At 37.7% G+C, this 14,577-nt stretch overlaps 2 protein-coding genes across 6 annotated transcripts; both read right to left on the bottom strand.

The window, feature by feature from the left end:
* Window positions 1-491: 491 nt before the first annotated feature.
* LOC120278728 (rust resistance kinase Lr10-like) lies at window positions 492-7,919 on the bottom strand. Its single transcript, XM_039285454.1, has 3 exons — window positions 7,187-7,919; window positions 6,427-7,075; window positions 492-1,246 (listed from the first exon to the last, which is right to left on the bottom strand). Exons 1-3 carry the CDS (start codon window positions 7,266-7,268, stop codon window positions 616-618), a joined length of 1,362 nt encoding a protein of 453 aa, XP_039141388.1. The 5' UTR covers window positions 7,269-7,919; the 3' UTR covers window positions 492-615.
* A 1,316-nt stretch (window positions 7,920-9,235) lies between these two features.
* LOC120278740 (rust resistance kinase Lr10-like) lies at window positions 9,236-12,461 on the bottom strand. Of its 5 annotated transcripts, none has more exons than XM_039285468.1 (4): window positions 12,206-12,461; window positions 12,064-12,108; window positions 11,189-11,489; window positions 9,236-11,108 (listed from the first exon to the last, which is right to left on the bottom strand). In XM_039285468.1, exons 3-4 carry the CDS (start codon window positions 11,217-11,219, stop codon window positions 9,859-9,861), a joined length of 1,281 nt encoding a protein of 426 aa, XP_039141402.1. In that variant the 5' UTR covers window positions 11,220-11,489; window positions 12,064-12,108; window positions 12,206-12,461; the 3' UTR covers window positions 9,236-9,858. The 5 variants fall into 5 exon arrangements, with proteins under 5 accessions (XP_039141402.1, XP_039141405.1, XP_039141401.1 ...); XM_039285471.1 differs by having other exon boundaries at window positions 11,189-11,272; XM_039285467.1 differs by having other exon boundaries at window positions 12,222-12,461.
* Between the last annotated feature and the right edge of the window lie 2,116 nt (window positions 12,462-14,577).

The following is a 14,577-nucleotide window of genomic DNA, read 5'->3' as shown; positions in this document are numbered from 1 at the left end:
AACTAAACAATTTCTGAATTTATATAAAATAAGGATTTTCTTTTTGAACTTTTTGAACTAGCTTTATTTTATAATCTTGTTATTTGTTTTTTGTTGTTTGTTTTGGTGTCTATCATTTTGTTATTGTTTGTTTTATATTATGACTTTTTTAATAAAATTTTTTTTACTAATTAATTAAGGCCCCGTTCCATGCTTGCGCTTTAGGCCTTTATAAGCTTTGAGCCGCCACTGTCATATATTGGAATGAATTCTTTGGTGCAGTGATCTCTTCATCTCCTTTTAACATTCTCTCAATGCCATCCGTTGAAAGTCTTGAACCTGGTTGATACTGAACACACCCCAAAGCCACCTTGCTCATCCTCTCTGCTTTATCTCGGTCATTGTGTTCTATCCCACAGTTTAACATAACACTCTCTAGTTCTCCTCCTTCAAACATGTATATTTTGGAATATGCATTTCATATATATATATATATATATAGGAAAGTAAATAAATCACTGATTTAATATAAAGGAAAACCAGTACAAACTGAGAAAATAATATGCATTTCTTTTGTTTCAGCTACAAATAACTGATATACTTGAAGTGGGCAGTGGGTAATTACTGTGTGGTTTTTCAAACGGGTAAAGAGTAAAATCTAGCGGCTTCTTCTTCTTGTTGTTGTTGCTGTTGTTGTAAAGAGTGAAATCTTAGTCCTTGGTTATCTGCTCCACTTGATGACAAACTCGTGCCACTCCACAAATCCTTGGATGGTGCAGAAGATGAAAGCAGGTGCTGGAAAGGGTTCAATGGAGGCACAATCTCCATCTCCCCTTCCAACATCTTCACAACCTTGTCCATGGGAGGCCTTCTTTCTGGCTGGTACTGCACACACCACAAGGCCACCATTAGTTTCCTCTCTGTTTCACCCTTGTGTTCATCATCAACTCCAATTGTCTCCATCACCTTTTCCATTTCTCCATTCTCGTACCTCTCCCACACCCACTTTGGAAACCAACGCTCATCTTCCTCCAAGCTTGCATCAAAGCTCCTCCTCCTCCCTGCAATCTCAAACAGGAGTATCCCAAAGCTATAAACATCACATTTGTATGTCACTTGTCCCATCATCCACATCTCCGGCGCAGCATAGCCCGGAGTTCCCCGCCCTACCGTCATGCTCACATGAGTGTTCTCTCTGTTGCAAAGTTTCGCCAATCCAAAGTCAGCCACTTTAGGGGTGAAGTTGTGGTCAAGGAGGATGTTTGTATCACAAAATGTAAACCAAAATATGAAAGTAAAATGAAGAAATATTTCAGGAAAAGCAGAAAAGATGGTTCTATTTTGATAGAGAAGGAAAGCTTTTGTTGAACAAGATGAAGATCTCTTACGACCACTTCTCTCTTATATATATATACAACTTTCTTGGTTATGCGACTTTTTACAAACCCGTGAGTGGCATGGTGGTGAAAACCCACTGAACAAGGGCCCATGTATCATGTATATACGTAGCAGGAAAAGCAGAAGTCTATGAAAAAAACATGCTTAGTCGGCTATCAAACAATCTTCATCCTTTATCAGCTTTCACAAGATGGAGAGTAGATGTTATCAACTCCCATCTTGCCCAAATGAGAATGAAATAAGTAGCTAGGGAGAGGTTTTGTGAACATATCTCGCCAATTGCAATGTCGTCATTAACATGATGTGTAATCAAGCTTCCATCCAGTATCTTCTCTCGAACCAAGTGACAATCGAGTTCTATGTGTTTGGTGCGTTCATGAAACACTGGATTAGTCGCTATATGTATTCGTCGCTTTGTTGTCACAATATAATGTTGCTGCTTGAGGATGTTCAGCTCTGAAATCTGCGAACAAGTACCGCAACCAAGATAATTCACAACAAGTAGATGCCATGGCCCTATACTCGACCTGCGGAGGAACGTGACAATCGTTGGTTGTTTCTTGGATTTCCATGATATTAAAGAGGACCCAATGAAGATGCAGATACCCCGTTACTGGATCTTCTTGTGTCTCGGACAAGCCCCCGATCCATCGCCATCGTAAGCTTCAAGTTGTAGAGTTGAATTGGAGGGATAGAATAGACCTTGACCGGTGCCATTTTAATATACCTTAGTACTTTATGTGTCTGCATTTAAGTGAGTATTTCGTGGGTTGTCCATAAATTGGCTCAACAATTGCACTCGAGTATGACAAGTCCGGCCTTGTTAAGGTCAAATACATTAGCTTTCCTATAAGCCTTACGTAAATGGATGGATCGACTATCAATTCTCCATCTTCCTTTGACAACTTGAGATTTTTGATCCAAAGGTAGCTTGACGAGTTTGGCCCCGATGGTTCCCCGAGTCAACAAGCAAATCAAGGGCATACTTGACTGGCAAACATGTATCCCTTTTTTTGATCTAGCAACTTCCAAACCCAAGAAAAATTTCAGCTCACCAAGGTCTTTGATCTTGAACTTAGCATTCAAAAGAGACTTTAAATGATTGATAGATGTTATGTTGTTGCTTGCAACTATAATGTCATCTACATAAACAAGCAAAGCAGTGAAGATACCATTTTCAAACTTGGTGAATAGACTATAATCAGCCTTAGATTGAACAAACCCATGCTGAATGATAAACTTTGAAAGCTTTGCATACCATTGTCGTGAGGCCTCGCTTTTAGACCATACAAGCCTTTTTAGAAGTTTGCATACCTTAGGCTCTTTAGTAGTGGCATATCCAGGAGGTAGTTGCATATACACTTCCTCATTCAAGTCACCATGTAAAAAAGCATTGTTTACATCGAATTGGTGAAGATACCATCCTTTTACTGCTGCCAATGCTAAAAGAACTCTCACTGAGACCATTTTGGCAACAGGGGAGAAGGTCTCATGGTAATCTAATCCTTCCTTTTGTGTATATCCTTTTGCAACAAGTCTGGCCTTTAACCTCTCCACAGTTCCATCAGCATTGTGTTTTACTTTGTAAACCCATTTGCATCCAATGGGTTTCTTCTCTGATGGCAAATCACAAAGGACCCAAGTTTTATTTTGTTCCAAGGCCTTTATCTCATCTTGCATAGCCTTTTGCCATTCTGGGTTCTCACAGGCTTCATGATAAGAACTTGGTTCAATTTGAGTTGTGATTGATGAAACAAAACTCTTATATTTGGAAGTAAGGTTATCATAGGATAATGTATGATAAAGAGGATGAGGACTACCTGGTTTTTGAGAATCTTTCTTCTTGGCAAACTTCTTTGAGTGAATGAGTGAAGCACTAGCTTGTTGGCAAATAAAATCTTCAAGATAAGAAGGTGTTTTCCTATTTCTGTTGGATCTTCTTGGTGAATGAGCAGGGATTCTTGTGTTATTGCTTTGATCTTGTGACCTTGTGACAAATTCTGGGGAATCACCTTCATGTAGTGGATGATGGTTTTCAATGGGAGGAACCATGTCATTAGGTTGAACATTCTGGCAGTTGGTGTTTTGGAGTGTGGTTTTTGGTATTTCAATGGTTTGATCTAAAGGAACTCCTTGAACAAAAGGCAATTCAAACAAATCTGTGTAGTTGATATCTTTTGTGTTAGCTTTGTAAGGAAAGACTGCTCTCATGAAATATTACATTTCTTGAGGTAAAGATTTTCTTTGTTTTCGATATCGAGCAACTTATATCCTTTTTATACCAAAATGGATATCCCGAAATACACATCTTCTAGCTCGGGCATCAAACTTGTGTCTATTGTGGGTGAGGGTGGAGTCGAAAGCAAGACATCCAAAAAAACTCTAAGGTGATTGTAGAGAGGCTTAGACTTAAAAAGTAATTCAAAAGGAGTTTTGGCTTTTAAACTAGATGAAGGTGTTCTATTTATTAGGTACACTGCAGTCAGGATGCAATCACTCCAATATTTCAATTCTAATCCACTTTGAAACCTTAATGCCCGAGCAACATTAAGAATATGCTGGTGTTTTCTTTCCACAATTGCATTTTGTTCTGGGGTTTCTACACAAGTTCTATGATGGATAATTCCATTCTTGCTATAGAATTCCTTAAGGTCAAATTCTCCGCCATTATCACTTCGGATTATCTTGATTTTGGTTCCAAATTGTGTTTCTATCATGGTGTGAAAGCTTTGGAGTATTGTCTTCACATTCGACTTAAATTTAAGTAAATAGACCCAGGTACATCTGCTGAAATCATCAACTAAGGTAAGGAAAAATCGAAAACCATCATATGAAACTTCATTACAAGGCCCCCAGACATCACAATGTACAAGATCAAAACATTTCAAGGTCTTGTGTTTACTGAGAGGAAAAGGAAGTCTATGCAATTTTGCTAATGGGCAAATGAAACAAGGTTTGTTTTGAAGGAGTTTTGATTCATCAACATGATTCAGGAAATTTGAGCTAGATAGAGAAGGGTGGCCAAGTCGATAATGCCAAAGGTTGAAAGGTTCATTGTGTGTGATTGTGGCTGCAGCAGAAGGTCTTTGGATTAGTGGAGATAGAACTTCAGATAATGCTGTTGGGGAGACTTTCCTTTTCAAAAGATGGTACAATGCATGCTTCACTTCACCCACTCTAATCGTCTGCCAAGTCGAAAGGTCCTGAATGAAACAAGAATTGGGTAAGAAAACAAGGCAGCAATTTAGTGTTTGTGCAAGTCTTTGGGCTGATATAAGATTAAAAGAAAAGGATGGAACACACAAAGCTTCATATAAAATCAATCTTTCTGTTAATTGTATGGTTCCAGTGTGTGTCACATTGATCCTTTTATCATTTGGCAAACTGACAAAATGATGAACTTGGGCACCAATAGAGTTATATAAAGAAGCATCACAAATTATGTGATCTGAAGCTCCAGAGTCAATGATCCATGGAGTCTCCTCCATGTTCTCCCTTTTGTTTGAGTAAATAGAGTGGCATGAAGACATACCAAAAAATCTTGGCATTTGCATATCTGTGCTAGTCACAATAGATGACTGTGTAGAGTGGGTTGAAGGTTGATTTTGTTGCAGCAAATTCATCAGATGAGTATATTGTTCTTGTGTTATTGTATTCTGAGTTGTATTGATGCTCTGTTCTCCTTTAGAAGTGGCTGCAGATGAAACATGGTGGGCATATGGTCCTGAAAACTTGGCTTTGTTATGAAACTTGTGTCCCTTTGGATATCCATGCAATTTGTAACAAACTTCGCTAGTGTGTCCAGGAACTCGACAATGTGAGCAGATAGGTTTATTTGTGTTTGCCTTAAAGCAGCGCTCAACTGAATAACCAGGCATCTTGCAATGAGAACAATAATATCTGGTTCTGTTTGGAATCGAAGCTTGCATATTAATGTGCTTATTTGGTTCCTTCACCATTAATGCCATAGCTTCAGTATTTTGAGTGTTTGCAGATATGTCTCTGCGCTTTTCTTCTTGTTGTATAATGGAATACACCTCATTAAGACTAGGAAAAGGCTTGATCAACAGAATTTGTGCTTTGAGTTCTTTGTAAGATTCATTGAGTCCCATAAGAAACTTCATCACCCAATCTCTTTGCTGGTATTCCACCACTACTTTCAAACCTCCACAAGAACATTGTGGGACTGCTTCATAATTCAAAAGCTCATCAAAAAATACTTTTAACTTTGAGAAGTATACACTTACAGTGTCATTATTTTGCATTATGCTGGCTATTCCTTGTTTGACTTCATAGATTCTTGGCGCATTTTGTTGAGCGTAGCGATGTTCAAGCTCAACCCATAGTTGGCGGGCAGTCTCAGCATAAAATGTGCTGCATTTTATGTCAACCGAAAGAGTATTTTGTAACCAAGTGATAACAATATCATTACATCGTAGCCAATATTCCATCAAGGAATCATCTGGATCTGTGGGTTCGGTAAGACTGCCGTCAATGAACCCCAATTTGTTTTTGATGCGCAATGCTCGCTTCATTGATCTTGCCCATGCATGGTAGTTGGTTGAATCTAACAGCTGAGTGACAAGGAGTGCTCCAGAGTTTTCATTTGCTCCAATATAGTAAGGGCTATTTGGATGAGTTGGATCAAGAGAATTTGCACTTGTCTTGACAGTGTTGTTTGAGTTGGAAGTTTGGTTTGAATCAAGTTGATCCATCATATCTCTGATACCATATCACAAAATGTAAACCAAAATATGAAAGTAAAATGAAGAAATATTTCAGGAAAAGCAGAAAAGATGGTTCTATTTTGATAGAGAAGGAAAGCTTTTGTTGAACAAGATGAAGATCTCTTACAGCCACTTCTCTCTTATATATATATACAACTTTCTTGGTTATGCAGCTTTTACAAACCCGTGAGTGGCATGGTGGCTGAAAACCCGCTGAACAAGGGCCCATGTATCATGTATATACAGCAGCAGGAAAACAGGAAGTCTATGAAAAACATGCTTAGCTGGCTATCAAACAATCTTCATCCTTTAACAGTTTGCTGGTTTGATGTCATAGTGTATGATCCTTTGCTCGCATTCATCATGCAAGTAAGAGAGTGCTTTAGCTGTACCTATTGCAATCTCATGCAACTTGTCCCATGCAATGGTGTGGCTCTTGTCAAACAGGTATGTGTCTAGAGATCCCTTGTCCATGAACTCATAAATTAGGGCTCTGACAATTGAATCATAACAGAAGCCATAGAGTCTAACAAGGTTTGCATGAAATGTTCTTCCAATGGTGCCAATCTCTGCCATGAACTGCTGCTCCATTAGTCTCTTGTCCTCAGAACCGCCGGTGTTTAGCACCTTTACTGCTACTTGGACTCCATTAGGAAGCTGTCCCTTGTAGACTGTCCCAAACCCACCAGAACCCAGGCGAATGGTGTAATTGCGAGTTAAGCCAGCGAGCTGTTGCCGTGTGAATCTGATTGGCTTCTCCTTTGCAATGTTATTGAGAAACCTCTCAACCGTTGCATCTTCAATCCATGAATTTTGGGCGGTCATTTTTTCATCTCCATCCGTGGCAGATGATGGATTTGCGGGTGTTGAATTGCTGTTTATGTTGATTTGTGGCAACCCATGTTTTGTGAAGCACTTGTATAAGAAATATGCTCCGACAGCTGTCCCAGCTACACTCAGACATGAGATTACTGCAAACATACACAAAAATAGATGAATTTGAGAAGTGAAGTCAAGCAGGAACCATTCATATGCATGAAACAATGAAAAATGGACTTGATTGGGTTGGGTAAGGATCTCACCGATTACGGCTATTAGCCATGCTTGAAAGGTGCTCTGCGCACTGTCTTGAAAGTTACTCTGCGTGCTGTCACCAGATGACATTTTTTATCTATAGCAGTTCCAGAAGTTCCAAAATGGAAGTGAAAAATCAGGATAAGAAAGAAGCCCTGAGCACACGAACCTTTGAGGATATATTATAATACTCGCATCATCATGCTCTATTTATAATTCCGTGAGAAAACTCCTCTTAAAATATAAAGTCCTTGAGTTATGAAAATTTCTCTTCGTTATCATTGGAAATTTCCTAGATGATTCATGCAAGAGTTTAATATTTCAATGGTACATCAATTTGACACAGTCTAAGTTATTTCTTCTTCAGAGCACTTTGTAGACAATTAAACGCGGTTTGAGGTCAGAAGTAAAGGCAACATCAAATCAGATAGTGATATTATTTCTTCTAGGAGGTCTTTATGTCAACGTAATTGGTGCACTTCCATATCTATCTATTCTTTTGGCAATCTCTTGAATAGAGCTGCTCGTTGCATATTCGTTAGAAAAAAAAATAGCAACATTACAACTGCTAAGAAATGTGGTGTGATCACATGACATTCGAAGAACATGCTCGTGTGTTAACATGTAAAATTAGAAGCTATACTGCTTATTTCACATTCATTCAGTAACTCCCTTCAATTTTTACGAAATGAATGAATACATACTTTATGATTCTAGCTAATGAAATGAATGAATACTCAGTTAATGCATGTGGTTTATCCACTTTTTTTCAAAATTGAATGAATACATACTTTATGATTCATTTAGAGCCATAAGCTCATAATTTCTTTGGCATACTTTATCAACCTATGAAGTCTTCATGAGAGTTGCTCTATCTCCAGGAGGTTGTTCTCCATCTCCCCTTCCAACATCTTCATTGAGAAGCTCTGAGCACGTTAATAATTGAGAATTTATGATGTTATACTTATCATTTCCCAAGCGCGAGGACAGCCATGCATGGCCAAAGATAATGTCCTTGTGAATTTAATATTATTAGTTCAAAATTTTGACAATCAAATGTGTGGCAGCTGCGGACTTTTCAACATGTAAAATTTATGGCGTCAGATATTAATTATTTGTGGTGCCTAAAACTCCACAATGAAACATATAAATCTTACTCCCCCGGGCGAGATGTAGACTTATGTGTTGTGTTTCTCTAAAGGAACTGTGCTTCCTTTAGTTTCCTTCTTTTCTGAGATTGTCTTGTTTTCTTTACCACCCCTGGTGGTTCTCTTTTGTTGGAGTTGCTGCTCCTTTTGTACTGCCCTTTTTCTTTATTGAATGTGGTTTATCCACTTTTTTTAAAAAAAAAAAAAAAAAACATATAAATCTTCATACTGATATGCTTAGAGGACTATTCAACACTGTTTGACAAGAGATATGGAGTTTATACAATTTACGGAATTTGAACAAAATGAATGGGAATTTCTGAATTTATTGTTTCACAGCTGATTGTGATGAATCAATCTTATTTTTTTTCACCATCATTTGTCGCTGTTGCTATGCTAGTTGAATTTCCCCTGGCTTCACTCCACTAGGATGAGTTCCTACTAAAGAAAATCATATATAATTGTGCTTTTTTCTTAGAATAAAGTGAATAAATTATGAATTTATTAGAAATAAAAAAATAGCAAAGTATAAGAAAGAACTGAAATAAAAGATAAAAAACATAACAATATCTAAAGTGATGTCACACAAAAAATTAAAAAAAAAAAAAAATTTGATTAGTCCTGTGTGGGGCCATCACATGTAAGGATGTATAACTGGTCTTCCGCGGCAGCCTCCTTTAATTATAATTTAAATTTAAAAAGAAAATCCCAGTAACATGAAATAATCTCGTTCTTCCACTTTTCCACAATTCCCTGAATATTCCTACCTTCTGAAACGGCTCCACGCAACCCGAATCCGCTTAATTACGTAATCTATAATGAAACGGATCTCCGATTAACTTAACCCGAATCCGCTTACAGTTATTAGAGCTGGAACTCGGATCTTAGTTTGGATCCGCTTCTCTTCCCAACACCAACCTTTAAAAGCCCTCTTGTTTCTCTGGACGGAGAGGGAGAGCGCGAGCGGGCTGAGGAAATGCAGGGTTTAACGTGCAACAAGGAACAAGGAGTTCGCGGATGAGGCGGAGCAGAAGCTCCACTTCCGATTGGAATGGCACCGCAACAACCTCAGGAGCAAGGCACTACCTGATTTCATCTTGCATTTTTGGTATGATTCAATGTGGTTTGTTGTTAGGGTTTTTGAGATGTGATTTTTTTTGTTTATATGATCGCCTTCTAATAAAATAGGGTTTTGGGGAGTTTTGATTGGATTTGGTTCTTGTTTAGGTTTTATGTATTTGATTCTCTGTGGTTTTGGTGTTGTTTCTTTGTTTGTTTGATTTGAATTTGTTGTTTAATTAGTTTAGAATCAGTGAGATGGTTGGCTTGCTTGAGGCTGTATCTATGTAAATAATACGAGAAGTTAGGGAATGCAAAAAAAGAAACTTTCTGAGCATATAAATCAGTGAGAATTTATAATGTTGTACTCATAATTTCCATGTTTGAAAAATGTCCTGGCAAAGATAAGGTCCCTTCTCAAGCATTGGATATTTCAATCATAGATTCATTCAAGTTGGATGAATTTTTTTGTCTTACTGCTGATTTTGATGAATCAAACTATTCTCTTCACTTTCATTTGTTGCTGTTGCTGTGCTTGTTGAATCTCCTCTGCTTTCACTCCACTGAGATGAACTCCCATCAAATGGCATCATATATTGGAATGGATTTTTTGGTGCAATGATCTCCTCCTCTCCTTCCAACATCCTTATAATGCTATTCATCGAAGGTCTTGCATCTGGTTGATATTGAACACACCACAATGCCACCTTGCACATCCTCTCTGCTTTATCTCTGTCATTGTGTTCTATCCCACAATTTAACATGACACTTTCTAGTTCTCCTCCTTCAAACTTGTCCCATATCCATCTCGGAAACCATTCTTGGCTCTCTGCCTGGCCGAGAATGAGATTCCGTCTCCTTCCCAGTATCTCAAACAAGAGCATTCCGTAGCTGTAAACATCGCACTTGTGAGTCACAGGGTATGGCATCCAGAGCTCTGGTGCTGCATAGCCAGGAGTTCCCCTGCCTCCTGTCATGCTGACATGGGTATTATCTCTATCACAAAGCCTTGCCAATCCAAAATCTGCCACTTTTGGAAAGAAATTAGCATCGAGAAGAACATTTCCAGGCTTTATATCATAATGCACTATCCTCCTCTGACACTCCTCATGCAGGTATCTGATCCCCTTGGCTGTTCCGATGGCAATCTCATAAAGCTTTTCCCATTTGAGCTTCAGATTCTCATCAAACAAGTAACCATCTAGTGAGCCCTTTTCCATATACTCGTAAACAAGTGCTTTCAAAGCTTTATCAAAGCAAAATCCAAAGAGCCTAACAAGGTTGATATGGTGTGTTCTTCCTATGGTTCCTATCTCTGCCATGAACTGCTCCTCAGCTTTTTTATCTTGAGTTTTGTGAAGTATTTTTACTGCTATCTGCACACCATTGGGGAACTGCCCTTTATAGACTATTCCGAACCCTCCTGAACCCAATTTTTGTGCAAAGTTTTGTGTAAAATCGATAATATTCTGAGGAGAAAATCTGACAGGTCTCTCTTTTACTATATCCTTTAGAAAGCACTCAATTGTAACCATGTCGATGCTTGAATCCACATCCACTGCTGAATTCAATGGTCTGGATTCAGTAGATACAGCAGTTGCTTGCATAGCTGTGTTCCTAGTCTGCGCAGATGTGTTCCTTGCTTGCATTCGAATCTTCTGAATGCATCTAATAATTGCAATTGCCACTACGATGGTCACAATACTAACAGCCACTATTGCCACTGCGAAATATGTGGAAATAAGATGAATATAGAATACATGACTATATATATATATATATATACATCTTATTTTCACATACCTGTGCCGGTTATTGTGTCTCCGGACGACATGCTGTCTGATCTTGGAGTACTGTTGCTTTATTGAATTTGACGTGCTTGATAACCTGCTAATAAGATATAAAATGGCACAAAATTTCTATTGCTTGTTTTTGTTTTCCAGAGGTTGCAGTGGATTATATTGCAGTGCTTCAATGATAATTTGCTGAAAAAACTATGTTAATTGAATGAAGTGCCTGCATTCTTTCTACTGTTCTGTTTTTTTCCCCTACATCTTTAACTTGCATTGATTCAGTTTCATTGTTTGAAAAGGCTGGCTACATCCTGCAAGTGAGTTTTGTCAACATTTGATTAGAACCATGATGAATCAATTGATAGAACTCATCTCATGGTATTTCTGAGGATTGCAATGAATAAGCTATGATGACTTTTACTAGTAGATTATTCAGAAGTCTAAAATAGTAAAAGATTTGAAGAGTTCTACCGCCATGGTGAAAGGTCATACTTGAAGGCTGAAAACCAAAAAGAAGGAGATAGTTTTTTTAGATAAACCACCTTCATTTAAAACAAAAGAAGGTACAAAAGATAGAGCAATTCACTAGTAGTGGAGGCTGACTGAGAAGGGGACTAACGGAGAATGATGACAGACAACAAAGAATAAGATGAAATACAAAAATATACACATATAAGAAAGACAACACAACAAGAGAAAGAGAAACCAAAGGAAGCCTTACAGGCTCCCTACTAGATCTTTATGCTAAGAAAAGAAAATTCATAAGAAAGAGATAGTATAGTATGATAAGAAAATTTATATGGATTTCCTGGACTGTTATTCATTCTGCTCTATTTCTGTGCTTTTATTAGATTGTATTGATTGGACAGTCTACATATGAGTTACCTCTGTTCTCTATCCATCAAAGCAAGATCTTCAAGATGGTTTGCGCTGAATCAATAACAGAACTCTTTATCATCATATTATTCATGAGTTTCTAAAATACATCATGGGAATTATATCACAGAATGGAAATAACAACACATACAATGAATCAAACTCACCACTCTTCTTCTTCTGCTTCTTCTGCTTCTTCTGCTTCTTGGCGTTGGCCTCTACATCAAGAATTGCTGTTTGCCTCTACATCAAGAATTGCTGTTTTTTTCTTATGACATAACAATGTTTGGTGTGCGGCCAAGTCAAACACGATAACAATTTGGTGTAGATGACTAGGGTCGGAATGAGCATCCACCAGAAAATTATCCGCATGGACAAAGGCTTCAATTTTTCAACTTATTTGCCGTTGTGATTGGAAGATTAGCTTCCAGTGTGCATGTTTTTCCTTGTTTTTTTTTTTTGAATAAAGTGGATAAACCACAAATTTATTGAAAAGGAGCAAACTGAAATCAACAAAGTACAAAAGAAAAGTACAACAAGCATAGGGAGCTAGCAGAGTCCATTATCCTCACCGGGTGATGAGAATAACGGAAAACAAGGAAAGCAAAAAGAAAGATAAAAGAGGAGCAATCCGAGCCGTGAGCCAACCATAAGGAGGCACGAGCCAGCTCGGGAGGAGGAGGAAAGCGGACTACTCCCCAGATCGATCGGGCGCCCGATCACTGCGTGCAGACGGAGGATCCGGAGCTGAGGAAGTTTAAGGAGCGCTTGATCTTCTGAGAACCCTCCGAGCCAATCAAAGAGTGGGAGTCGAATCTGCGAGTAATCCAAGAAAGAATCATATTAGCCAGTATTATAAATTGTAGCAGTTTGTGAACATTTTTTTGGTTAAAAATACGGTTGTTGCGTTCCAGCCAGATATTCCAGAAGATGGCTCGGGAACAAATGTCCCAGATATTTCTGAGGGAAGAATTAATATAGGGGATCCAATTGGTCCAAATGTTATATACTGAGGAGGGTAGAATTTCGGTATCGAATAGACATTTGAAGAATGACCAGATTCGCTCAGCGTAGATACAGTGTAAGAAAAGGTGGTCCACTGATTCAGTGTTATTATGGCAAAGGGTACAAGTGTCAGTGGCAGAAGGGTTGCATCCTTTTTTGAATAGGTTCTCAAGAGTTAGAATTTTGTTATCCCATGCAAGCCAACAGAATAAGGTGATTTTGCTAGGAGTCTTAGTTTTCCAGAAATTGGGATAAAGTTGATTACGGGTTGCATGTTTTTCCTTGTTCCAGAATATATTTTCGGGAAAATTTAAAGGCCTTTGGTTCTAGAATATATTTTTTTGTGAAAAATACTGTAGAGATAATGTATAAATGCTATATTAATACTGTTAATTCACTGTTTACTGTGGCTCTGGTGGAAGGAATCATATTCTCCACTCTGCCGGAGTTATAAGGTAGGAGAATTTACCATGTAGGATACTCCCTGTTTCAGATCTTGCAGGTGAGATGAATCAAGATACCACTCCGGAGTAGGATACTCCCTGTTTCAGATTAAGCAGGCTTGTGTCTCCAGCGGTGACTTCGTCGGCCTTTTTGGTTTCGTTTTCCTTTTTTCTTCTGTCGTTTGTTTGTTGTTGTGTTCCTAAGAGTGCTTCACCTCTGGTTAGAGCTTCTGTATTTAGTCTATGTTCCTGTTTTGTTCTCTTGTTCAGTTTTTCTTTTTCTCAATAAAACAATGGTTTACCCATTTTTTATTAAATTTTTTTTTTACCGTTATAGTATTGTGGTCTTTGATATACATCATCTTAGGTACACAGGACTGGTTTTAATTTTTCTATATGTTGCTTAGCTTTACATGATAAATCTTTAAGGGTCATAAATTTTATCACCATTTGTATAATAAAAAAAATTAGATGAAAATGACAAAGAACGATTTTTTAGTGTTCTTTGCCTATTTAGTTCTTGTCACATGAATCACATCCTTAGCATTCTTGCCACGGGATTTTTCACATTTTATAAAAAAAACACATTTATAAATAAAAATGTATAGAAATAAGGAACGTACATGAATTAAAAAATAATAATAATTGTCGGAGAGTGCACACGCTTTGTATGTTCAACTTCTTAAAAAAAAATATATATGTTCAACTTCAGCTATGAGGATGAGGGGATGCATGTTTGTCTTTTTAAATGAATGAACTTTTTTTAAAATTTGTGTGTACTCTTTTTCCCTAATTTGTGATTTTTTTTATTTTTTAAGGAAAGAACCGAGAGATCTTTCTGCTAGTCCTTACATCTACGTGTAAGAATGTTGGATTTTTCAAAGGCAGCCACCTGGATGAAGACATAATTTTCCATATCGTCCTCAGTAAACTTTTTGACTTTTCTAATAACCAATCAATCCTTTGAATTTTAAAACCATACTTATTTGATTTAATTTTTTTTATTAATTAAATCAACATCTTTAATATTATACTCCCTCCGTTCTGGTTTTTTTTTTATCTGTCATTTTTAAAC

This window comes from Dioscorea cayenensis, chromosome 16, assembly GCF_009730915.1.
Source record: "Dioscorea cayenensis subsp. rotundata cultivar TDr96_F1 chromosome 16, TDr96_F1_v2_PseudoChromosome.rev07_lg8_w22 25.fasta, whole genome shotgun sequence".
Classification (NCBI taxonomy): domain Eukaryota; kingdom Viridiplantae; phylum Streptophyta; class Magnoliopsida; order Dioscoreales; family Dioscoreaceae; genus Dioscorea; species Dioscorea cayenensis.
Note: the sequence above shows the minus strand (reverse complement) of the source record. Positions and strands in the feature narration are given on the sequence as shown.

Bases quoted from the DNA above. Each gene is read 5' to 3' on its own strand.
- LOC120278728 (XM_039285454.1), bottom strand. From the start codon at position 7,268: ATGTCATCTGGTGACAGCACGCAGAGTAACTTTCAAGACAGTGCGCAG. The intron at 7,076-7,186 runs GTGAGATCCTTA...GTATGTTTGCAG, and splicing joins ATGGCTAATAGCCGTAATCG to TAATCTCATGTCTGAGTGTA. The intron at 1,247-6,426 runs AGCAAACTGTTA...TACATTTTGTGA, and splicing joins ATACACTATGACATCAAACC to TACAAACATCCTCCTTGACC.
- LOC120278740 (XM_039285468.1), bottom strand. From the start codon at position 11,219: ATGTCGTCCGGAGACACAATAACCGGCACAG. The intron at 11,109-11,188 runs GTATGTGAAAAT...CATATTTCGCAG, and splicing joins AGACACAATAACCGGCACAG to TGGCAATAGTGGCTGTTAGT.